Here is a 26,664-nt window from a genome sequence, read left to right as displayed (position 1 = left end):
GTGTCAGGGGTGTGGCTCAGATGTGTTGGACTGAAGCCCCTTCATTTCCTTCTATACTTGGTCTGCTTTTCTGGAGTGCAGCGTTTCATCCTCTTCTTCCTATGTGTGTATATAAAGCCAGAACCCGCTCTTTCAATGCCAGCCCCCTTAATCAATGTAAGTCTCCTGAGCATTACAGGGTAACAGCTTGGACCGGCACCCAAAGCTTACATAGTTCTTGGGTATACACCTGCTGTTGTATTACAGCATGGCAATAACGATCTCTGCTGTCGCGTTTGGTAGGCAGCACTGCTGGCCGAATGAAAGCCATTCAAGAGAATGCAGCCATGCCACAATTGTGTGCGGTTCATGTGGTTAAAGATGGTGGTGCAGGCTTTTAGGAGTTAAAACAGGTGGTCACATAATGCCTCCTCACCACCTGTCAAATGCTCACATTAAGGCGAATGGAGGATCGCTCTTCGGAGGGCCAACCAAGCATACACAAGCTCTAACTTCACCACTAATTATTTACTAACGTGTACATTTTTATATATGCTCCACCTCTCCCCAATAAATAAAACATATATTCCCAATGCTTGCATAGTGACCTCTTCCAGCAATGAAGTGATTATTGAATGCCACGCCATTGGCTTCCCTCCTGTGCACACAGTTTGGAAATATAAGACTTACCAGAGCATTTGAATTATTCAAAACATGTACAACTTTATTCCATGGCAACACACATGTTGTCCCTTGTTGGTAAGCGAGCAGCGTATTCACCATTAACATTCAAAGGATTCCTAGCATGTTTGTAGGCTTTGATGATGCAGGAGCAATGCCAGCATGTTGGAAATATTTGTCATTCTACTGCCTGGTAACTGGACGTCTTCAGGCTACCACCAGGCTACATTTCCCTGCTGGTATCCTGGATAACCGGCCCTCAGGTCATTCCTCTGACGGCTTTCTTGACAGCCACCATGTTATCTGAAAGGTCCTTTGCTCCATGATTGATGGTCTCGTTCTGCCCAAGATCAGGTTCTTCATACAAACTTCCAAAACATGGCAATCCATCTTCAGTTCAGCAGGTGTTCCAAACGGCAAAAGATTTACAGCCAATCAAAATTGTGATCAAATTTGCATCTGTCATTAAGGAAAAAATAGAAGCTGTTAAAAAAATTTGTCGACCAAAAAAAAGAGTCGACCAAAGATGTTCTAAAATTTCCTTCTCTCATTAGGAAAAAAATACATTATAAATAGAATGTGTTGGGAACACAAAAGCTCTTTTCATCACTGTAAATGATGAAGACATCTACATACAGCTGTGTGGTTCACTAGATAATGATACATTCATCACTTTTTTATGACTGAAGTTTGTGCTCTGTGTATTTCATGTAGTGCTACCCCCGAAGGAGCCGCTTTAGATGTGACAGGGTCTTTCCCAAACAGTGCAGAACCAGCCAGGCACACAGCAAAGGAACTCCGTTCACTCTGGCTCATTAGTCAGCCTAGGGTGTCGGTCCATGGCCTACTGGGAGCCAGGCCGCGTGATGGGGGTTGGCGGCACGCAGAGCGGGCCAGCACAACCTCCACTGTCACCCTCCAAATACCAGTGGATGCCTGCTCCCCTTCTCCCAGCATCACTACTCCCTTCCCTCTGAATGGTCACAAAGAAGGAGAAAGGAAGGGTGGAGAGCCGGGACGGGAACAGAATCTCATAGAGCACTGACGAGACCCAGGCTGCACCTCCCCTGAGGAGGTGACAGGCTGCGCCCCCAACACCACCCCCGAAGTGTCAGGCTGCAACTCTCCCACCCCAGGGCCAGGGAGGTTGGGGACCGCTGGTCTAGGGGTTTCCTTTTGGAAGTTTATTTGCTAGTAGAAACATGGGAGGGAATTTGGGGCGGTGCAGGATACTCCAAACGTAGCGGGTTGCTAGCAGAGGATACCTCTTGCTAAGCAGCTGTAGCACTATTATAGGTAGACTGGAACAGTTCACGGTTTACGGTTGGGGATCATGAAGTAATACGAATACAAGCAGGGGCTTTATTGGATCCTGGTACACAGCTTCCAGATGAGGAGCACCAGGGACATGCAGTCCCTCTCCTTTCAGCTCACAAATCCATCCCTACAGGGGGAAAAAGACAAACTCCTCAGGGCTCCTGACCATTTAACAGCAACCTAGCTCCATCTGGGCTCACCACCCCAGGGATTGGCTAAGCCCTGCTGAATATTCAGACTGAACATTTGATTTATCCCGCTCTAAACTCTAGAAACTTCTTCTAAAGGCAGGGGGGAGCAAATAAACTCTCAGCCTGTGAAGCTCTGAACATATCAAACCAAACAATCACTGCTCCCGTGATTACAACAAAAGCCAAAAACTAGAAGGACAACATAAATTAAAACAAAAGCCAAAAACTAGGAGGACACTACATCTGCTTTCCCTGGTTCCTCCCTCCCCCTCATCAACATGCTAATGGCATTAGTTTTATTTTAAAATTTTAATTTGGAACGCCACACCACTGCTAAGAAATTCAGATGCAACGTTACTCAACGTTAAAAGTCAGGATGACAATTCAAAAAGTAGCCAACATGTCTCGGGTCCAAAAGCGCCCCCCTTCATCAGGGCTTCATTGACAACAATGTGAATAGACTAGAAGTGAACTGGATCTTTAATGGGATTTTTTTCCAGCGAGACTTGCAAGCACAGACCTTGTCAGCAGCTGGTTTGGCAGCTTATTCAAACTGGAAAAAAAACACATTAAAGGTCCAGTTCACTTCTAGTCTATTCACAATGCCCTGATGAAGGGAGTGCTCCTAGACCCCTGAAACATGTTGGCTAATCTTTTTGGATTGTCCTCCTGACTTGGAATAAAGTTATATCTGGACCTCTTAATTATTGTTTGGCACTTTAATTTAAAATTGTGTTACATAATACTACAAACCAAGGGGACCATGGAGATCCTCTGGGGTGTAGAAGCGGCCTGCTCAGGAATAAGATCCTTTACATCAACATCAATACCTTAAGATATTAAGATAGCATTACCATACAGGTCCAACACTATTTTTCCACTTTCCTCAACATATTATTATCCGTTTCCCGACTGCCTCATGTATGGTGGCAGAGCGGCTCTCCTGTGCTGGCACTTCCGGGTGGGAGGTTTGCACGCTGTCGGCATCACGGCTGTGATTAGACACAGCACAGTGCATTCTATGCATTAAGGTGAAAAACCTGTGCTGCAGCTCCCCACCAGACCCCCCCCCCCCCCCCCCGCTTTTTTCTTACCTGAGCCCAAACCGATCCAGCGATGTACACGAGCGCAGCGGCTCCAGCCGCTGTCTCTCTCCTCATTGGACAGATTGATAGCAGCGGGAGCCATTGGCTCCCGCTGCTGTCAATTAAATCCATTGACACAGGAGCGGGGGTCAGGGCCGAGTCCTGCTGTCTGTATGGAGGCAAAACTATTGCACAGAGCAGGTAAGTATAGGCATGTTTGTTATTTGTATAAAAAAATGGGTGTTTACAACCCCTTTAAGAGACTTAACATAGATGGCTTCAATTGATATCCACTACATTTTGTTATCAATAAGTCCCTGGAAACCAAGGAAGATAGAGGGAGAAGAGCTGTGATATGTGATTTCAATTTTGAAGATAAATTTCTTCACAGTACATGCATCTGCAGGGGTCAGTGTGGGCTTGTTTTAAAGATTTTTTTACTGCATGTTAAGAATATGAAAATACTTTAATGTCCATAGTTTGGGCCGAAGTGCACATTAAATTATGAGCCACAGGCAGACCCCAAACCCATTTTCATTTGTCTTTTGTGTGATATCGCATTACTTTCCTCCTCTGTGCCTTGGACGACTGCCCCTTCTGCCCTCCAGGGTCAGATTAACATAGGGGCTATTGGAGCTGCAGATCCAGGCCCCTTACCTTAAGATAGGCCCATTTGCCCAAAATCACAACTTCGAGGGTCGTGGCTCGGCTCGGCTTGGATAATCAAAATTTGTGGGCTGAAAACCTACCCCACCACTGGTAAAAATTTGGGGCTCCTGTCATCTATGGTTCCGGAGATACAGGGCTCCTTGCGCAGCCTGTCAGAAGCTACATACAGAGCAGCCAGTTTAAATACAAGCTGGCACACTCTGTTTGCTGCAGACTGAGAGGATGAGCTCACAGTGCCTCTCCTCGCTTCTTGTCAGAGGCACTGAGCTCAATAGACAGCTTGGAGCCTGCAGAGTTTGACAGGCAGCACTGCCTGTCAAACTCGCCTATTGATTTTAATGGGGCCACTCTGCAACTGCAATCCAAACTCGCTCGCAGTAGCAGCATAGTCCATCAATATAAAAATATAATTCAGCAATGTAAAAAAAAACGAGGTGGCAGTAGCACCTCATGAACGCCTGTCAGCTGTTGCTATGCCACTCGTTGAAAAGCAATCCACCACAGATCACTTTTCAGAGGGCAGTAAGCATTTTCGCAAATTTGAAAGAAACTTGAAACACATCATCCATTTCAAACTCACCACCAACCAGGTCACTCCTCAACCACTTCCCATGTTAGCCACCTCCCTTCAACTTATAACAGGTGACCATTTCCCAACCTGCAGATGACAGGTACTACTCCAAAAGATATCACTCCCAGTTACTCCCCCCCCACCTGCTGATTGATATCCCTTCATGACCACCTCACACCCCCCTACTGACAGACCTCTCTCCCCAACCTGTCCCCACAGACCCTCTCACCTGCAGATTGTGGATGGGGGAATCACACCCACAGTGTTATTGTTTTCTGCCAGTGGGGAGCCTTTCCTACCCACAGAATACAATGTTCAGTGTTGCTAGCACTGATGTTTTGGGAAAAACCTGACAGGCTGGTTGTACTCAAGTCGATTAGTAGATTGACTTATGTACAACCAGCTAGCCCATACATAAATCGACTATGGTTGGTCTCTGCTTAATTGGCATAATTTCAATCCATGTATGGTCCGCTTAACCACTATGCTGTCCCTAAACATCTTTCCACAAACCTTTACATTTTTCCTTCCCAGATTCCTACATCCTCCTCACCTGTACATAGTGTCCGCTGTCATACCCTCATACCCTCCACACTCCTCTTCTGTACATACTGCTCACTGTCATACCCTCCACACTCCTCTCCTGTACATACTGTCCTCTGTCATACCCTCCACACTTATCTCCTATACATAGTGCCCACAGTCATTCCCCCCACAATCCTCTCCTGTACATACTGCCCACTGTCATACACTTCTCTCCTGTACATAGTGCCCGCTGTCATACCCTCCACACTTCTCTCCTGTACATATTGCTCACTGTCATACCCTCCACACTCCTCTCCTGTACATACTGCCCACTGTCATACCCCCCACAATCCTCTCCTGTACATACTGTTCACTGTCATACCCTTCGCACTCCTCTCCTGTACATACTGCCCATTGTCATACCCTCCACATTCCTCTCCTGTACATACTGCCCACTGTCATACCCTCCACACGCTTCTAGTTTACATACTGCTCGCTGTTATACCCTCCACATTCTTCTCCTGTACATACTGCTCACTGTCATACCCTCCACATTCCTCTCCTGTACATACTGCTCACTGTCATATCCTCCACACTCTTCTCCTGTACATACTGCCCACTGTCATACCCTCCACATTCCTCTCCTGTACATACTGCCCACTGTCATACCCTCCACACTCCTCTCCTGTACATACTGCCCACTGTCATATCCTCCACACTCTTCTCCTGTTCATACTGCCCACTGTCATATGCTCCACACTCCTCTCCTGTACATACTGCCCACTGTCTTATCCTCCACACTCCTCTCTTGTACATACTGCTCACTGTCATACCCTCCACACTCCTCTCCTGTACCTACTGCCCACTGTCATATCCTGCACACTCTTCTCCTGTACATACTGCCCACTGTCATACCCTCCACATTCCTCTCCTGTACATACTGCCCGCTGTTATACCCTCCACACTCCTCTCCTGTACATACTGCCCACTGTCATATCCTCCACACTCTTCTCCTGGGGCTCCTATCATCTATGGTTCTGGAGATACGGGGCTCCTTGCGCAGCCTATCAGAAGCTACATACAGAGCGGCCAGTTTAAATACAAGCTGGCACACTCTGTTTGCTGCAGACTGAGAGGATGAACTCACAATGCCTCTCACTTCTTGTCAGAAGCACTGAGCTCAATGGACAGCTTGGAGCCTGCAGAGTTTGACAGGCAGCACTGCCTGCCAAACTCGCCTATTGATTTCAATGGGGCCACTCTGCAACTGCAAGCCAAACTCGCTCGCAGTAGCAGCATAGTCCATCAATATAAAAATATAATTCAGCAATGTAAAAAAAAACAAGGAGGTGGCAGTAGCACCTCATGAACGCCTGTCAGCTGCTGCTATACCTCTCCTGTACATACTGCCTACTCTCATACCCTTCACACTTCTTTCCTGTACATACTGCCCACTGTCATACCCTCCACACTCCTCTCCTATACATACTGCCCACTGTCATATCCTCCACACTCTTCTCCTGTACATACTGCCCACTGTCTTACGCTCCACACTCGTCTCCTGTACATACTGCTCAGTATCATACCGTCCACACTCCTCTCCTGTACATACTGCCCATTGTCATACCCTTCACACTCCTCTCCTGTACATATTGCCCACTTTCATAAACTCCTCTACTGTACATAGTGCCGGCTATCATACCCTCCACACTCCTCTCCTGTACATACCACCCACTGTGATACCCTCCACACTCCTCTCCTGTACATACTGCCCATCATACCCTCCACCCTCCTCTCCTGTACATACTGCCAACTGTCATACCCTCCACACTCCTCTCCTGTAAATAGTGCACGCTGTCAACCTTCCACACTCCTCTCGTGTACATAGTGCCCACTGTTATACCCTCCATATTCCTCTCCCTCACCTGTATATACTTCCCACGTTTATACCATTCATACTCCTCCCCTATGCCTCGTATCCCACAAAAACAGTTCTTTAAAATTATATTGAATATCCTCAATTTTACCAGCTCTAGAATGGGCACGCTTTTGTTAGTTCAACTAAAGGAAATCTTCTCAGTCCTCATATTTGTTCTGCCCATTATTAGTACTCATTTATTTTGTGATTACTATTGCGATGTATAGAGGAATATAGTCAGCTATTCTAAATATACCACTGTAAAAAAAAAGTCTCCCTGAAAATATTTTTGAAATGTTGGCAACTAAGCACTTCGACACCGGGTCATTAGGGGACCCCATGAGAGGGTTCTGGGATCCTGTGATATTAAAGCGGTAGTAAACTTTGCTAACATTACTGCTTTTTAGAGGCCCTGAGGTAGTTTATGCCATAATGTACTAGTATGCACAGCATATTAGCACATTAGGGTACACTTACCTGTCAGACTGAGCCCTACAGCGCTGCGCTGTGATCAATCCGGCGGGTCCCGGGCGCTTCCATCTTCCGGGTTCTGTGCCTTCGGTCACTTTCCTTGGCCAGGCTGCGTTGCATGCTCATGCGCATCCTCTCTCTTTCTCTAATCCCCTCTCTCTCTCATCCTCCCTCCCTTACCCCTCACCCCTATATCATCCTCTTTCTCTCTCATCCTTCCTCTATTTATTTAATTTGTTTGCATTTTAACTTTTTTTTTTTAATAAAAAGCCTCACCAAAATCCTCAGCACAAGGCCCATGATGTTCTTAATCCGGCCCTTCTGCCCTCCTCTAATTACGGCTCTGGAAACCAGAAGAACTATAACCTTGGCAACAAACCTAAAACATTAAAGTGAATTTCCCATCAAGTATTAAATGACCTTTAATGAACATAAGCAGAATGTAATATTGGCCTCTAATGCTTCATAAATGAGCATGTGAGCATCCAGACACACGGCTAACAAAATATAACCACAACCAGAGGTCATATATAAGTGGGGTATCAGTCAACTGAATGTATTACACATTTCTTGATTCATTTTTGTTGTAATGTTTACTTTTTTTATCTTAATTAGACTTCTTGGTCCTTTCATTGTGATGCTTGGAAAGATTGTGAATGACCTGCTCAAATTCCTCTTTCTCTATGGAGAATTTTATATCCCCTACGCCTGTGCCTTCTGGATCATATTTGGAGGTTTGCTTCTTCTTTCTCTGTTTCCTCTTTTTGTATTCTGTTTTAAATATTAATTTATTTAGAGGTAGCCTAACCCTTTAGGAACAGACAGAAGCTGTGCTACTACCTGTAGAAAGTGTAAATCTCTGGAACCAGTCCTCAGGCTGTAGGTTTTATGAAGGCTCACATACACACAGTCCACTAGGAAAGTCATCACAGTGGTATAAATCAGCCAGTGAAAGTCAACGCATTTCAGATATTAGTCATGATTAAGGTGGTAATGGCTGAAACTCTTTGACCTTTACTGGCTGTACTGTATCTCCTTGCATATCATAAATAAAGGAGTTATTTGCTGATTTATACCACTGTGCCGGCTTTCCTAGTGGACTGTAACCTAACCCTTTCACATCCAGCCCCAGGATCTATTTAGGTGGGTCTTTATGGCTTGGAGGTGGGTGGATTGCTGGATAATGTGACCACTAGTTGGCTATCACAGTGGTCAAATGATCCCACCTGCTTTCAATCATTATTTGAGACCCAGAACTGTCTATTGCCCCGTACACACGGTCGGACTTTGTTCGGACATTCCGACAACAAAATCCTAGGATTTTTTCCGACGGATGTTGGCTCAAACTTGTCTTGCATACACACGGTCACACAAAGTTGTCGGAAATTCTGATCATTCTGAACGCGGTGACGTAAAACACGTACGTCAGGACTATAAACGGGGCAATAGCCAATAGCTTTCATCTCTTTATTTATTCTGAGCATGCGTGGCACTTTGTGCGTCGGATTTGTGTACACACGATCGGAAATTCTGACAACGGATTTTGTTGTCGGAAGATTTTATAGCCTGCTCTCAAACTTTGTGTGTCGAAAAATCCGATGGAAAATGTGTGATGGAGCCTACACATGGTCGGAATTTCCCACAACAAGGTCCTATCACACATTTTCCGTAGGAAAATCCGACCGTGTGTACAGGGCATTAGGCAGCTTGGTCAACGTACTGGGAGCACAGTCACTGTGCCGTCCATGGATGCTTATGTGCAGCATGTGGGTGTAAAAGCCCACCCTCTTTGCTGCTCATACAAACATTCATTCAATGCAACTAATCAAGCACAAATTGAATCCATTTGATCGATTTATTGAGCTCTCACACAGCTTTGGTTCCGTCAAAGAATTGTATGTGGCGGTATTTTGACAATCAAACTAACCTGCCAATTTTTTGAAGGGCTGATCAGAATTCAGAGAAATTAAATTATTATTTTTAAAAGATCATTCACATTTATAACTGATGGATCGTATTTTGGATCAAACTTTTCAGATGATTGCAAAAGTGCAGAACAATGCCATGTGTGTTGCTTCATTTGAGATTATTACTAATGATAAATCTTGTGTATGACCACTATAAGAGAGGATAGACAGGGTCATATTAGGGAGCATAAACATATTATAACTACAAGTTTTAAAAACATAAACGCCTGCATAAAAAAAAAAGTCTTCATAGGTTTTAATTCAGTGAATTACTTGGCTGAAGGTGTGAATTGTTGTCAAATCACCAGGTAGAGATGTTAAAATAGGCCTTATATGTGGAAGACAGATGGTGAGGAAGGTCTCAACCCTGTTCAGGGATGGTTGTCACAGTTTGGCTTGGATGTCCTCTATCACACCCCCCAAGGATGGGATTATGTAAGCAGAATATGGTGGGTCCACAGCTTTTACACCTTCCTTCCGGATCTTGGATTAGGGTGTCTGTGCTATTTGTGAGGATGTAAATACTGGGGTATCTTCCCAACACTCAAGAAGAGGCTTGGAGAAGCTATGAAATGTCTTCAACATTCCAGAACAAGTCCAATTGAATGTGACCAACTACTACTAGCTAGTCATTAAAGTTTTTTATTTTATTTTTTATTTGCTACTTATGATGTTTTTACAATAACCCTGGCGTATTTTTAAACTATAAAAGGTGAGCAGGAGCCGTATGAGTTGATAACGCAATATCATCTTGTTTGTCTAGGCCTAGTAGAAAATATGGCTACTGTTCCTCAGATGCTGTTCACCGTCTTCCGCATCACATTGGTGGATGATTATGCCTTTTCAGACATGTATGGAGTTGATCCTGTCATGGCCTATATTTTGTGTGGCACATTCCTTGGAATCTCAGCCATCCTTTGTATCAACCTGCTTATTGCTTTGCTTGCTGATTCCTTTCAAAGGTAAGTTATGGTTAGTAGAACATGAGACGGCCATAGAGTGTGTAAATGTGCTGCTGTAAATTAGTCTAAAAAGTGGTCCTGACCTGCCCAAAACAGTTGCATTGACCTCAATAATGACTTCGGTTAGTACAGGGAAGTAATTTTTTTACATGCAGTTTTGAGCATTAGAATTATTTTTTATGGGTTCAGTAACAGGCAGCAAACGCAGGTCAAAATGGCATGTTAATATAAACTTCACACATAAAGTACGATGGGGTTTTTTGTTTCCTGATTTTTGGAGGCAAAGCACATGTACAGGCTGGAGCCCAACAGAAGCACTGTGATTGATATGCTAAAACTCGAGAATCACTCTCCTCATGGTCAGCCGAAGCTGTCCAACAAGTACTAGGTTGAGTGGCTCTCCTGAAGACAGACTCGGTTCGGGGAGAAAGGAACCTAATGGCCACGCATCCTCCACCTAGACTTCAGGGTAGGCCCGAGGACCCACACCCTCCATCCAGTGAAAAAGCACACACAAAAAAGAAAAACGTGAAGGAGAAAATAAAATAAATAAATAGTGGCTGTGCAATGTGCACTGAGTAGGCCTCAAGGCCTGGTAGCAAAAATTGCCCCAGACTTAGCCAAAAGGCCTAGCCCATAGAGGAGCAGTGCAGAAAAAGTTTTAGTGCTGTGACCATGTGCTCATTCACACTGCGGGTTTCCCATGCCTAAGTGTTACTAAGGGCACCTCTGGGGCGACCACTCCCAGGGGACACAGACACTGCGGACTCTCTGCCTTCCCAGCCCATTGCCAGACAAGGTAGACCCATTCAAATCAGGAGACCCCTCCAGTTTACTTAGGGGAATTACTCATGTGCCCCAACTGCCTGTGGGCTCCCCGGTTTCTCTTCCAGACGATACTAGTCTTCAGAGCCCCCATTATACCAGCAGGAATACTATACAGCCAACCATTTCTACCAAAATGCCAGCATGACGGCAGAGCACCCCTACTGAACACTGATAAGAACAGATACTACACTTGATCTTAGCCAAAAGGTTTATTGTTTATGCAATAGACAAAAGACCTAACAATTAACGTTTTTTTTTATCCAATCATCTTTATAAAAAAAATAATAGAATAGTAGATAGCATAGTAGATAAAAATTGACCCATTTATAGTGACTCTAAAGTTATGTTTCTGGTAGGAGCTTGACAAAATATATTAACTAATAAAATGCAGGCTTTTTTTTTTTTTTTTTTTTTAAGTGTTATTTTTATTGCATACTACAAAAATCCAAAAACAAAATGAACAAAGACAAAAAAAATTGAATTGTAAAAAATTAAAAGGAATAAATAATAGAAACATAGAAAACGGCAGAAAAAGAAGGAGTAGTCCATCCGTTAACTTAGGTCAGAATGGAGGTTAACTATTGGTATAATTTGGTACATCTAAAAAACAACTTTTTTTCAGTTTTCAGGTTGCTATACCTGATTTGATGTGCAGATAAAAGGAAGCTCCTTTATTCTGCAAATAATAAAATCATTAACAAACACTGAAACAATAGTATTGGAACAATATACAGTCCATTCGGAAAGTATTCACAGTGCTTCACTTTTTCCACATTTTGTTATGTTACAGCCTTATTCCAAAATGGATTAAATTCATTATTTTCCTCAAAATTCTACAAACAAAACCTCATAATGACAATGTGAAAGAAGTTTGTTTGAAATATTTGCAAATTTATTAAAAATAAAAAATGAAAAAATCCCATGTACATAAGTATTCACAGCCTTTGTAATGACACTCAAAATTGAGCTCAGGTGCATCCTGTTTCCACTGATCATGCTTGAGATGTTTCTACAACTTGATTGGAGTCCACCTGTGGTAAATTCAGTTGACTGGACATGATTTGGAAAGGCACACACCTGTCTACATAAGGTCCCACAGTTAACAGTGCATGTCAGAGCACAAACCAAGCCATGAAGTCCAAGGAATTGTCTGTAGAGCTCCAAGACAGGATTGCATTGAGGCACAGATCTGGGGTAGGGTACAGAAAAATTTCTGCAGCATTGAAGGTCCCAATGAGCACAGTGGCCTCCATCATCCGTAAATAGAAGAAGTTTGGAACCACCAGGACTTTTCCTAGAGCGGGCCACCCGGCCAAACAGAGCAATCGGGGGAGAAGGGCCTTAGTCAGGTGACCAAGAACCCGGTGGTCATTCTGACAGAGCTCCAGCATTTCTCTGTGGAGAGAGGAGAACCTTCCAAAAGAACAACCATCTCTGCAGCACTCCACCAATCAGGCCCGTATGATAGAGTGGCCAGCCGGAAACCACTCTTCGGTAAAAGTCACATGACAGCCCATCTGGAGTTTGCCAAAAAGCACCTAAAGGACTCTCAGACCACGAGAAACAAAATTCTCTGGTCTGATGAAACAAAGATTGAACTCTTTGGCCTGAATGGCAAGCATCATGACTGGGAGGAAACCAGGCACTGCTCATCACCTGGCCAATACCATCCCTACAGTGAAGCATGGTGGTGGCAGCATCATGTACAGGTACATGATCCTGCGCAGAGAAATCACTTTACCACTGTATATATGTATACGGTCGGCAAGCAGTTAGAAAGATTGAATTGTAAAAATACAATAAATAAATAAATAAAATTAAAAAAAATACTGACACCATCCACTGTCCTACTGACACCCACCATGTTTTAATACATTTTAAATGTTATATACATTTTAATTTTATAATACATTTTATATATATATATATATATATATATATATATATATATATATATATATATATATATACATACATACATACATATACACATACACGCGCATGTGTGTTTGAGCTTTAGGGTGCACACCCTAATGCAATAGACTGCGCACACCTATAGGGACCTGTAAGTGCTAGACAGGGTTTTGCTGTGTGGAAGATCTGTGTAAATCTCAGGTGTGGATGGAAATACAAATCCTTTGGCAAATAAAACAGCTCCTATATATGTATTTCACCTGTGTATTTAGCTTTAACAGTCTCCTAACTATTTAAAACAATTTAAAGCAAACATATACAGTCCAATTTAATGTGGTAATCAAGCCACTTAAAAATTGTATAAAGGAAGAAAAACTTTAGTGTCTTTATAATGAATTCACCACTGAAAACATATTCAGAGGTGGAGTTGCTTTAATTTCTTCCATAACTCTGCCACAGGGTCTATGATAATGCCGCTGCAAATGCCGTAATGCAACAAGCGTCTACACTTCTGCAGATAGAAGAGACCCTCAGCAAAAAGAACAAGGCCAAGCTAGAACGGTACATCCAAACCGACTGTGCTCCATTATCGCTCTTTTACGACGATGACCTCACCATAAACCAAGATGACGATCTGAAGAAAGTCACCATTCAGATAAAGGTACTTCTTAATATCTGGCCATATCCTCTATTAGTTGCAAGTTAAAGAATATATCAACCCAAAATGTCATATTCCTGATATGTGCCTGCTGTACCATGTACAGGTATGTGTACTAGTATGTCCCTCTGCTTTCCTATTAAAAACTGGGCATGAGAGCCCAGCGTGGTCAGTTTTCTGGCTGTGCTGGGAGCTCAGACTGCTCTCCTCCTAAGATCAGACTTGACACGCCCTCTACCCCCCTGCACAGCCATTCACTGGGAAGTTCAGTGCGCTCCAACTTCTCATACCCCAGCTCTTATGCAGCTGAGAACAGAGGGAATGTGATCACTTAAAAAAAAAAAAGGGGAAAAAAGGTATTTATAATGATTTTTATGTCTATACACAAATGTTTTGCCTTTCAGTTCTATTTCTAAACCAAATGGGTTATTTTACAAGGTGAGGGTTTAAATATACTTTAATTGTATCCCAATCATTTGGGAAGTCAGGGTGGCTGGGTGATTAGGAGTTTTGTCCTAGGGCTTATGTAGATTGGGCATTGCTTTCCTGTGTTTGATATGCGTTTCAAACGCATGTCAAACACAGGCCATAGAATTCCCATTCATTTCAATCATATGAAAGTTCAGAGGATGCTTTTAACTTATGTGTTACATTTCTTGGGAGGCTGCATGTCCTATCGAGGTGTGTTTGAATTGTAGTCAAACACTGCGTTTTCCTTTCAAATATATGCGCTTCAGCAGCGCTGCATTCAATTAGAATCGGCTGTGTTTAACAAGAACATCTGTCTATATAAGCCCCTTTCTTTATTGTTCAATAAAGCAGTATTAAAACCCAAACCAAAATTGTAATATATTGCAGCTTACCAATCATTAGATGTGGTGGCTGCATTAGTTTTCTTTTACTTTATTTCACCTGGTGATCTGGCCAGTATTACATTTCCTGTCTTAAGCCCCGTACACACGATCGGACTTTCCAACGGTAATGTTCGATGACAGGTTGTTGTCGGTAAATCCGACCGTGTGTACGCTCCATCGGACAATTATTGTCGGACTTTCCGTTTGGCTAGCAGGTTTTCAAATTTTCAGCGGACAAGCATGTGTACAAAAGTCCACAGTACAAACACGCATGCTAGGAAGCAGAAGCGGTCGGTCTTGTAAACTAGCGTTCGTAATGGAGAATTAACATTCGTGACGTGGCAAATTATGAAATCTCCAAATGCAGCACACAATTCTCTTCTTCTTTAATGGGATAATAATGAAGCTGCTTTGCTGGTGATACTGATGAATTTATTGCAAACACGTTTTCAAAGGTTTTTTTTTTCTGGTGATATCAAGAATAATATTATTATGTTTTTTTTTTGTTTGTATTTTTTTTGGGTAAGTTAACACAACAACATTATCCCGTAGTTCTTAAGATCAAAGATACAACAGATACATGTTGGTGTCCCTTGTCAATTTTACATTGTATTTTTTAAAATGTAACTGCCTACTCCCAAACTGTCATTTGAAGTAAAACACATAGCCAAGTATTATTCTACACAGTTTTGTTTATTGTGCATTAAAAAAAGAAAACAAATAAAATTAGACATGATATCTGCCAATAGAACTTAACCAAAAAGTGCATTCTATGCATCCAAAAATATAGAAAATATACCAAATCAAATCATTATTATTCAACCAAAAAATAATGTCAAAGCAATAACTCCAAGGCCAATAATAAATAAAACGTTATCTCCTCCGATTCCACAACATGTCTGGTTGATGAACGGCCGTTCAGAAACTAACTGAAAAGCACGATCTGAAAAGCGCAAACTGAAAAGTGCGAAATGAAAAGCGTGAATCAACACTCACCAAACTCCTACTAACACGAAATTAACAGAAGGAGCCCAAAGGGTGGCGCCAAAGAGCTGAAAAACCCTGTAGCATGTCTAGTAAGTCACTACGTTCGTGATTGTTGGCCAACAATTGTGTGGCCGTGTGTATGCAAGACAAGTTTGGGCCAACGCCCTTCGATCAAAATTCCACGGTTTTGTTGGTCAACAATCCGATTGTGTGTATGAGGCTTTAGGGTTATCTGGATAAAGAAGTAACAGAAACACCTTTGGACAGCAGCATTGTCAGTTTGGGGGGAGGGGAGTGTTAGATGTACTAACAGATTTGGATGCACAAATTGAAGCCAAACTCCAGCTCACACTGCAGTTACAGCAACATTTTTTTTTTTTACTTTTGGGATAAAGGTTTTACATGAATAAATAAGAGCTGATCATTGTAAGTACCCGTCAGTGGTAAATTGTTTGTCTTAACCCTCTAACTGCTACATCTACAGGACAGCTTGTTCTGTTGAAAAATAACAGACTTACTGTCCAAAACAAAAAGTGAAAATAAAGGAAAAAAGCGTAAAATATAAAACTAATGCAGCTATGACATCTAATAGTCAGTAAGCTGCAATACAATAAATGTTTGCTTTTGGGTTTAATACCACTTTAAGGGATACAGGGTTAGTAGAAATTCATATACAATAGGGTTATACTGCCACCTTCAGGAATTGCACAAAGGCAAACAAAAAGAATGTTGTGAGTATAACACCTCCCACTCTGTCAGGCTTGGAGACTAGTAGCTATAGAACTAGAGAGGGTCCCACCTGAGGTTCACCTGAGGCACAAGGGCTAAGCACTAACTGGCTTTCACCGGAGCTACTTGTCGTGGAAATGGGTTTTGTTGCATGCTAGTTCCAGGTCATGGACCTCAGGAACGCCCTACCAGGAGGTGAGCAAGCCGGGGTCTAGTAGCAGATGTAGTAGGCATACCTCCCAACTTTTTGAGATGGGAATGAGGGACACCTATCAGCAAAAGTATGCAGGCATAGGACACACCCTTGCCACGCCCCCTTAAGGAGAATTGTACAAAAAAACAAGATTGGTTAAACCCCCAAGTGCTTTTTTTACCACTACTCTTCCTTTATATTGGCTTTTGGAATTTACAAATGCAGCAATTTAGAAATCAGATGAAAGGTTTAGCACCGGGAAACACTTTTTGATGGATAAAAAGTGCATTTTATATACATCTATATAGATCAGACCAAAATGAGGGACAAATGAGGAGGAATGAGGGACAGAGGGACATTGCTCCAAATCAGGGACAGTCCCTTGAAATCAGGGACAGTTGGGAGCTATGGTAGTAGGTAGGGATCAAACAGAAGCATAGTCATTAGCAAGCCAAATGTCAGTAACAAGAGGTTGTAGATTGGGGTCAAGTGGAAGCGTAGTCAAGGAACAATCCAAGGTCAGCAACCAGTAGTAGTGAAGATACAGATGACAGCAGAAGAGAAAACAACAAGATATTGGCAGGAGAAGAGCACAAAAATCCAGCAAACAGGAAGTGCAGAGACATGGCTTTAATAGGAAATTCATGGGAGGAGCAAAGAGTTCAAGGTTCACCAGAAACAAGGTACAAGGCAAGATTGTCTAAAAGATCAGACAGTGTGCTGTCTGGCATCCCAGATGGCTCAGCAAGAGGAGCTACTGCCAGATACAGCAGTTGTGGGTTCAGATCCCGGTCATGTCATGATTTGATTTTTTCCTAGAAGCAACCAGAAGTCTTGCTGCATCAGAAAAAGCAGAAAAAAATCCAGCCTTGTGGCAGGTTCATATCCCAGAGTGCGGTTGATTTACTAAACCTGGAGAGTGCAAAATCTGGTGCAGCTGTGTATGGTAGCCAATCAGTTTCTAACTTCAGCTTGTTCAATTAAGCTTTGACAAAAAAAAAAAACTGGGAGCTGATTGTTTTTTTATGCAGAGCTGCACCAGATTTTGCAATCTACAGTTTTAGTAAATCAACCCCAATGCCTTGGGGTTGATTTACTAAACCAGGAGGACCTCTGTTGCAGGTGTAGGATGCCAGATGTGGATCCCCCTGGACCTCCTGGCCTCTAGGTTCAACACCAAAGTATGCAGTTTTATCTTAAGATGCAGGGATCCAATAGCGGAAGCAGTGGATGCTCTGGCGGCTCAGAGAGATCAGTGCAACCTGATCTATGCCTTTCCTCCTCTAAAACCCTTTCCCCGTCTGCTCCACAGAATCAATATATGGGGCATTTCCATGATACTTATAGCACATAACTGGGCCCAGTCACATGTAGTACTCTGATCTCATCAGGCTCCTGGCAGACTATCCATGGGTGCTTCCATCATAGTTATACTATCATAATAGATAAGGTTGGAAGAAAAAAACACAACCTATGTTTTCTAAGAGTATACCTACCCCATATGTTGAGCTGATGGAGGAAGGCATCTAGTAGCAGTAATGTTGATACATCCTGTGCATAGGGTTGCCACCTTTTCTTCAAGCCCAACCCCAACATTTTTGGCGGCACAGGGCAAGTTTTTTTTTTGTTTTTTTTTTTGCAGTAAACACTATAGGATTATAAAAGACCTGGGACACATTTGGGTGCCCCAAGGAGAGTAGTAATGTAGCGCACAGAGCACGCCAGTGGGTGTGGCCAAAGTGCTCTTGCTGACATCATCATCCCACCCTTCAGTGATGCAAAATCTGCCCCTAAACAGCCGCCCACAGCGGCAACAGATTTGTGTATGACTATCTCGGTCACTTGGGGAGCCACAGCCTGGTCTGAATAATGTGTCCGGGTTTCAGGTGGACTTGAACCCGGACACATGATTCAAAACCCAAAATGTCCAGGTGAATCCTGGACAGGTGGCAACCCTACCTGTGCAAGTTATTCATCTGCATAATTATGTTTATTAGCTTTTCAAGTCTGCTTTGGACCCCATTTTCTGGCAACCACAATGCTACTTCCCTACCATTGGTATTAAAATTATTACCTCTTCTATGAAAATCCTTCTTTTTTCTGTGTATAACCCAGAAAGGAACATTTATGCAACAAATCACCCATGCCATTTGTGACCAAGATTCCTTCTGCTTCTATTAGAAAGTCTGACTATCTTTGTGTAATTCCTGATGGCTTCTGTGAAGGGGAAACAGCTTCTTGATTCCACCATTTCCTGGTGGCTCAGACAAATTACTATTTTGTTTGCCACTGTCAAATTCCTCTTGATGATGGCAATACAACTACTAATTTTCTGCAACGGTAACACATATTAGATGCAGAGACAAGTTCAGTAATATGCTTAGTAAAAGCACAGTCTTACTTCCCCTAGCAAGACCTGGTTGACCTAGTCTGAATTTTCTGTTAGCCCATGGTGAGAGAAAGACTGGATGATAAGTGACCAACCCATACAGGAGCAGTATTCAGCACAAGGTTCACAGTTATCTTTTTTTTTTTTTTTCAAAATCATACCTTCCTAGGTGGATGCTGCACCTGTCTCCCGCTGGCTCTAAGGCTGAGAACCAAGTGATCAAAGACTGCTGATCGCTCAGTTCTCAGACCTCTGTGAGCAGAGAGCTGGTGACAGTCACCGGCTCTTTGCTCTGCCCCCCTCCCCACGCTCACTGGAGCGCTGGGCTGTGGAGGGGGCCAGAGCGGCTGGCTCAGACTCTCAGCGTCTTGCTGAAAGGCTGAGCCAGGTGCCGGTCCAGGGTTGTGGACGGATCTTGACTATTGTCAAGCTCTTACCCCAGTCTGGAGTTTCTCTGTGATGTCAGCCAACAGCAGCTGAAAATGGGTCACAGGAGTGCAGAACGAATTACACTCCTGTGATCCATAGGAGAAGTACATCCAAACAAGCTTTGGCTGTACTTCTCCTTTAAGGCATGTGAGAGCTTCCAGGGGTAGATTTGTGTTAGGAATAAGTGATAAATGCTGGGATTTTAAAATAAACACCGGTCAGTTTAATTTTGGATAGAAGTGGGGGTGGTTTGAAATGTCTATGAGATCCACCACCCAGTTCTGTGAGATTTTGCGCATATTGCGCCTCAGTGAGGAGATCTCTGTCCATTTCCTGTCTTAGTTACCATGTGTCACCTGGGAAGGAAGTTACATAGTTACATAGTAGGTGAGGTTGAAAAAAGACACAAGTCCATCAAGTCCAACCTATGTGTGTGATTATGTGTCAGTATTACCTTACATATCCCTGTATGTTGCGATCATTCAGGTGCTTATCTAATAGTTTTTTGAAACTATAGATGCTCCCTCCTGAGACCACCGCCTGTGGAAGTGAATTCCACATCCTTGTCGCTCTTACAGTAAAGAACCCTCTATGTAGTATATATCCCTTTCATGACTAAGCCTATTTTTGAAATTTGGTGTTTACAAGTTAAAATCCGTATTTTTTGCTAGAAAATTACTTAGAACCCCTCAAACATTATATATATTTTTTTAGAAGAGAATCTAGAGAATAAAATGGCGATTGTTGCAATATTTTTTATCACACGGTATTTGTGCAGCGGTGTTTTAAACGCAAATTTTTGGAAAAGTGACACTTTCATGAATTTTAAAAAATCCAAACAGTAAAGTTACCCCAATTTTTTTGTATAATGTGAAAGATGATGTTACGCCGAGTAAATAGATACCAAACATGTCACCCTTTATAATTGTACGCACTCGTGGAATGGCGACGAACTACGGTACCTATGAATTTCCATAGGCGACGCTTTAAAAATTTTTTACGGTTACCAGGTTTGAGCTACAGAGGAGGTCTAGGGCTAGAATTATTGCTCTCCCTCTGACGATCGCGGCGATACCTCACATGTGTGGTTTGAACACCGTTTACATATGCGGGCGCGACTTCCGTATGCGTTTTCTTCGCTGCGCGAACTCGCGGGGACAGGGGCACTTTAAAAAAATTTTTTTTTTTTTTATTTATTTTATTTATTTTTGTACTTTTATAAATTGTGTTTAAAAATTTTTTTTTTTTTTTTACTTTTATTGCTGTCACAAGCAATGTAAACATCCCTTGTGACAGTAATAGGTGGTGACAGGTACTCTTTATGGAGGGATGGGGGGTCTAAAATTCCCGATTGGACACCGGGCCTCCCGATCGCACGGGAGGCCCGGTAACAGCGGCGGGAGGCGGCGGGAGGGGGGGGGATGTCCCCTCCCGCTCCTCCGGTATAACAGCCGAGCGGCTTTTAGCCGCATCGGTTGTTATACTCGGGTAGCCGATCGCCCGCTGAAAACAATGGTACCGGGATGATGCCTGCAGCTGCGGGCATCATCCCGGTATAACCCCGGAAAGCCGAGTACGCATATGTGCGTACGGTCGGCGGGAAGGGGTTAAGGTTAAATCTCTTTTCTTCTAATTTTAATGAGTGGACATGTGTCCACTCAAGTTAGCCTTGCATACACACGGTCACACAAAAGTTTGCTGAACTTTCGATCATCAAGAACGTAGTGACGTACAACACTACGACGAGCCAAGAAAATGAAGTTCAATGCTTACGAGTGTGCGTCGAATTGTTTCCGAGCATGCTTAGGAACTTTGCACGTCGAAAAATCGAAAAATTCGAAGAATCGAAAAATTGAGAACATGCTCTCAATCTTTTGCTGGCTGGAATTCGGACAGCAAAAGTCCGATGGAGCATACACACGGTCGCATTTTCCGAAAGCTCTCATCGGTCATTTGCTGGCCAAATTTCCGATCGTTTGTACGCGGCATTAGAGTTTTGGGGGATAGTTGATGTGTTAAGGATTAATATGTTGGGTTAGATCGGGGGTCTCCAGACTTCAGCCCCAGGGCCGGATGTGGACCTCGCTTATCTAGCCCTTGGGGCACTATTTCTCCCGATGATATCCCACTAACACCAACAATGGGGCACCATTTCTTCCACTGATACCAATGATGGGGTACTATTCCTCCCACTAATACCAATGATGGGGCACTAACTCCTCCTCCTACTGACCATAACACTGAGGCCATTTTCAAACTCACTAATGCTGGGCATTTTCTACCCCCACTGACCACAATCTGGCCCCCCTTAAAATCTTAAAGACAGTAAACTGGCCCTTTGTCTGCAAAATTTGGAGACCCCTGGGTTAGATTAAAGTGGTCATGTTTATCCCCTCTGTTTTAGACAGATATAAAGACCTGTGTGTCTATTTTTTAAAGATTATATTTCTAAATACCTTTTTCTACACCTCCGCTATGCGGTCATGTGACCCCCCTCCGCTCTCCTTTCCCAATCTAAGGAGAGCAGTGGGAGGGGCTGAGATTCCCCTCAGCTGGCCAGCAGAGGGAGACCATGTGATCATTCAGCAGAACGGTGCAAGAAGGTATTAAGGAATATCATTTTTTTTAAATGGACACACAGTACTTGAAATCTGCTTAAAACAGAGGGGATGCCAGTGATTTTAATACATTACTAATCGATTACAGGAATAGCCTTGGAAGGAGATCGGCTCTCACACAGACTGCTGAGCTGGCAGGCAGGAAGAGAGAGGGAGAGACTCACAGCAGAGAGCGGGATGGCGGAGGCACGTAAACTGACCAAGGTATCATGGATAAGCAGCCATGATTACCGTGGTCAGAACACAGGAACAGGCAGGATCAACCAGGCATTTTATATCATACAATGGGACAAATTACACAGCACAAGCACTATCCTATAGATTATGTTTTTTTTTTCTATGGTTTCAACCACTTTAAAGTGTTACTAAACCCACAACAGTAAAATCAGTCAGTATATGCAGTAAAGCATGCTTGTTATACTCACTGTGGAACCTAAGGGGTTAATCCTCCGCATTGTGTAAAAAGGCTGTTTGATCCTGTTTTCTCTGATCCTCCCCTTCTTCCACAGTCCCCAATCCATCTCCTGATAGAACAGAGCCTTGGAGGCATTCTGCACTTGCTCAGTTTGGTGTGTATTGCTAGAGAGTTGTTCTTTTTTTTCTTGGGTGGGTGCATGTGATCAGCACAGGGCCAATCAGCACTGTCCAGACATAGGGTCAGGGGTCCAGTAACCTCATAGGACAATCAGAGGAGAATGAAAACTCCTCCTACAAGCTTTAACCAGACACTGATAGAAGTCACAAGACTGCTATATACTGCCTATGAGAAAAGGTATTTAGCAGTTTATATTTACTGAAATAATTGTATTTCCGTGTTCTGTGTACTGTGGGGGACCAGACATAGTGAATGCAGGGTCCTGGGTTTAGTAACACTTTAATTATTAGGGTTCAGGTGAGGGTAGGGTTAAGTGTTAAGATCAGGTTAACTAGTAAGGATAGGGAACAGAACTAGTAAGCATAGGGAACAGATCATGGAATTAAAGGACACATTTATTTATGCCTTTAACAATCAACGGCAGCCAATATTGCTGCACAGTGGTACAGAAAAGACCAACATCTTATCACTTGTCGAATCTTGTCTCATTTAAAGTGTAACAGCAGAATGCTTCTCTGAGCTTGTAGAAATGTTCAAATCTGTGCCAGCTCAGCAGGCGCTACATGACTTCCCATCATGCTCCTCACTCCATAAAGAATGATGTACCCATAGACTCCGGGAGACAGAATGTGTGAGGTCAGGGAGCTGACAAAGCAGGAGCTGTCAGACATCAGATGACTTCTGTCCCTTAACACTCAAGATAAAGAGACAAGCTCAGGCTAAGTGAGTAAAAGCTAAATGTGGGACGCAATATAAATCTTTCATAGGCCAGCCTGTGCACTATAATAATATAGTACTGAAAAATCACATTGCATAACCCCAGTTGTGACTGGTTCTATTTAAATAAGACACTTAAAGCTTCATAACTAAATAACTTGAGTCTGCTGTCTCCCCTGTCAATCCTCCACCCAACATTTAGATAAGAGTTAGCTTAGAGATAATGCCACTTAAACCCCTGATATTCAGGTATTTTTTGTTATTGTTGGAAAGGCCAAATCGAAGTTAACATAAAATGTGCTTTCTTACCAGATGGATTTCTCATATTACTTATAGAAAAGCCCACTTGCACCACTGTAAGAGCTTGGTAAGCTTTTTGCCTGCAAATTTGGGGACCCTGTCTATAGTGCAATGGTACTGGTCACCTAACACTCCCCTTAGGATGTGACTTACCCCCTTGGTGCTGGCCGCACGCAAATATGTGGCCTCCCAGCACCAGGTGCTTGGCGCCAAGGGGCTGCACATTCGTGTGAATTACTGTCCATACAGTCGCGCAGAGAGCGGGCGCGCTGCGTGCTCCCGACACAGTTACCTAACCAAAAGGGAGTTTTCAGATCACGTGACCGCTGTGACAGCCAATCACGGTGGTCACATGCTCTTAAGCCCCACCCCATATCCATAAACCTCTGTGTCATAAACCTCTTAAAGGGTCCGGGAGGCGCCAGCGTGAAGAGGGTATCCACTTCAGTCCCGGAAGAATTTACCCCCTTCCTGACCAGAGCACTTTTTGCGATTCGGCACTGCGTCACTCTAACTGACAATTGCGCGGTCAAGTGACGTTGTACCCAAACAAAATTGACGTCCTTTTTTTCCCCACAAATAGAGCTTTCTTTTGGTGGTATTTGATCGCCTCTGCGGTCTTTATTTTTTGCGCTATAAATAAAAAAAGAGCGTAAATTTTGAAAAAAAAGCATTATTTTTTACTTTCTGCTATAATAAATATCCCCCAAAAATATTTAAAAAAACAATTTTTTCCTCAGTTTAAGCCGATATGTATTCTTCTACATATTTTTGGTAAAAAAAAATTGCAATAAACGTATATTGATTGCTTTGCGCAAAAGTTATAGTGTCTACAAAATAGGGGATAGATTTATGGCATTTTTATTATTTTTTATTTTACTAGTAATGCCGTCGATCTGCGATTTTTATCGTGACTGCGACATTATGGCGGACACATCAGACAATTTTGACACATTTTTGGAACCATTGGCATTAATACAGCGATCAGTGAGATTAAAAATGCATTTATTACTGTCAAAATGTCACTGGCAGTGAAGGGGTTAACACTAGGGGGCGGTGAAGGGGTTAACTATGTTCCCTGGGAGGTGATTCTAACTGAAGGGGGAGGGGACTAACCACAGGAAGTGACCGATCGTGGTTCCTTTGTCAACCTTTTCAACACAAAGGAACTCTTGCAATAATTTTCTGGTCTCAGGGAACCCTTGATAAAAATAACTATATCTGCAACTCATGATACATTAGTGTGATGGTCAGTGGAAAAAATGCTCCTTACACTTGTGGTCATTGGGAAGAATTACCCCATTACAGAAAGCTAATAATATCAATGGTGTCAGTGGGAGGAAGAAATTGCTCATTGCTCAAGGAACCCTTACTAACTTATAGAGGACACAGCAAACAGCTGTGCCCTTCCTCTGGTGTCTTATTCAGGAAACCTTTTCAAACTTGCGCAGTGCAATATGGCGTTGCTTGAGCAAAGACCTCACATTCAGGTTCCTATGACTTTGCTCCTGAATCCCATTTTCCGACTTCTGATTTCCGACTTCTGCGCCAAACTCTCGCTTTTCTTTGACTATGATGTTGCCTCTTGTTTCTGTACTTGTCTCATTTCTACCAGCTCTGAGCTGTTGACAATTGTGGGGGGTAAACCAGGGTCCACAACCTGGAAGCTGTTTTGCAGCAAAATCCACCACCCCTTTCAGGTTGTGCTGGTAATGAAGGAAAGCTCCTTGGATCCTGTGTATTGGCCCTAGGGCTGCTGATAAGGCAGCACAGCCAGCCCTCCTGTACCGGGCCTGGGCCCCATCAGTTCAAAAGTGGGGCCCGGGTACCTGCCGAGCAGGAGGGCTGGCTGTACTGCCCTATGGCTAATACCCCTGCATACCCCTGCAGCGATGCCTGCTTCTCCTCATCTCCCTCTATGGCTGCAGGGCGATTAGTTATATTATCTACACCCCCACCCACCTTCCACTGCTCTAATTATCCTCATCCCCCTGCTGTTTGGGCCCCCCTGTGAGCCCCCCTTTCACCTGCTGTCTGGTCCCCGTCTATGTGCCCTGTGTCTTACAGCACTGCCAGCTTCCTTCTTCCACTCTCCCTTCCACCGGCAGCTGCTGATGGCACATAGTGGGGTCATTTCAGGATGGAGACCTCATTCTCGCACATCATTTTATTTATTAGCGCAATACAGTTTTATCTTTTAGATTTAACAGGAGTTTTGTTGTGTTTGTGTCCACTAATAAGGATTTTAGTGTATTTTTTTGCGAAAATATTATTTGGCCCTGTCAGGTAGGCTGTAGGCTGATTTTTAACAGCAGCCCTGATTCGACTTTTTTAGGGTTCTTCGTTCACCTGGTTATTAGCTGAATATTGAAATCATGCGCTGGAAGCTTCTTGGATGCAGAGAATACTTATTGCCATGGAGAAAAATCAGAACATGTCTTTATCATCTCGGAACAGGAAAAAGGAAGCTAAAACACAAACAATGCACACTTAGATACAGAGGGTACTTCCTCTCATATCATAGAATACATGAACTATACACTATAATACTACAGCGCCACCTGCTGGCATAGATAGGTATAATGCATATGTATATACAGTATATAGTCAGTTTATAAGCAACTTTGCTGTTGTACTTTTCCAACACTGGTAACTGTACACTTGACCAAATGTCCAGCTAAATCATTATTTTATTGGGCAGTAATATAGGACTGTACCATAGTCTTGTAAATCACTCAGAGGCCTAAAAACGTGCAGCCTAAATCAATCCCAGCAAGTAAAAGTTCCTAAGAGGGCAAACTATTTGTAAGGGGTTCTAGACTATATTCATTCTACTCCTTCAAACAGTACACAGCATGTTATCTGTGAATGATAAAGCACGGACAGTAGGCATTATGCAACTGTTATTTTGCCTAGGCCCTGTTTTTCCTTGTCAAAAGAAGTTTATTGAGTATACAATGTTATAAAGATACATAAAGTAAGTTTACAAGGATCTATAAAGTAAGCTCATTGTTTTACAGTAGGGTTTATATAGGTAAATATCATGAAATTTCAAATATTAAACATTGGGTTCACGTAAACCTAAATTAAAGATATATATCATTTCCTTAGTTACTT

General features: G+C 43.0%; 1 protein-coding gene across 1 annotated transcript in view; it reads left to right on the top strand.

Moving 5' to 3' along the window:
- The window catches only part of LOC141146167 (uncharacterized), a 202,634-nt gene that overhangs the window by 118,461 nt on the left and 57,509 nt on the right, over nucleotides 1-26,664 (top strand). The window contains exons 15-17 of the mRNA XM_073632907.1: nucleotides 8,023-8,141; nucleotides 10,138-10,336; nucleotides 13,538-13,739. Of these exons, the coding sequence (XP_073489008.1) occupies nucleotides 8,023-8,141; nucleotides 10,138-10,336; nucleotides 13,538-13,739 (520 nt within the window). The remainder of the gene's footprint in view (nucleotides 1-8,022; nucleotides 8,142-10,137; nucleotides 10,337-13,537; nucleotides 13,740-26,664) is intronic.

The sequence above is a fragment of the Aquarana catesbeiana genome, linkage group LG05, assembly GCF_042186555.1.
Source record: "Aquarana catesbeiana isolate 2022-GZ linkage group LG05, ASM4218655v1, whole genome shotgun sequence".
NCBI lineage: Eukaryota > Metazoa > Chordata > Amphibia > Anura > Ranidae > Aquarana > Aquarana catesbeiana.
The sequence above is the reverse complement of the archived record's forward strand: the minus strand, read 5'-3'. Positions and strand labels throughout refer to the sequence as shown.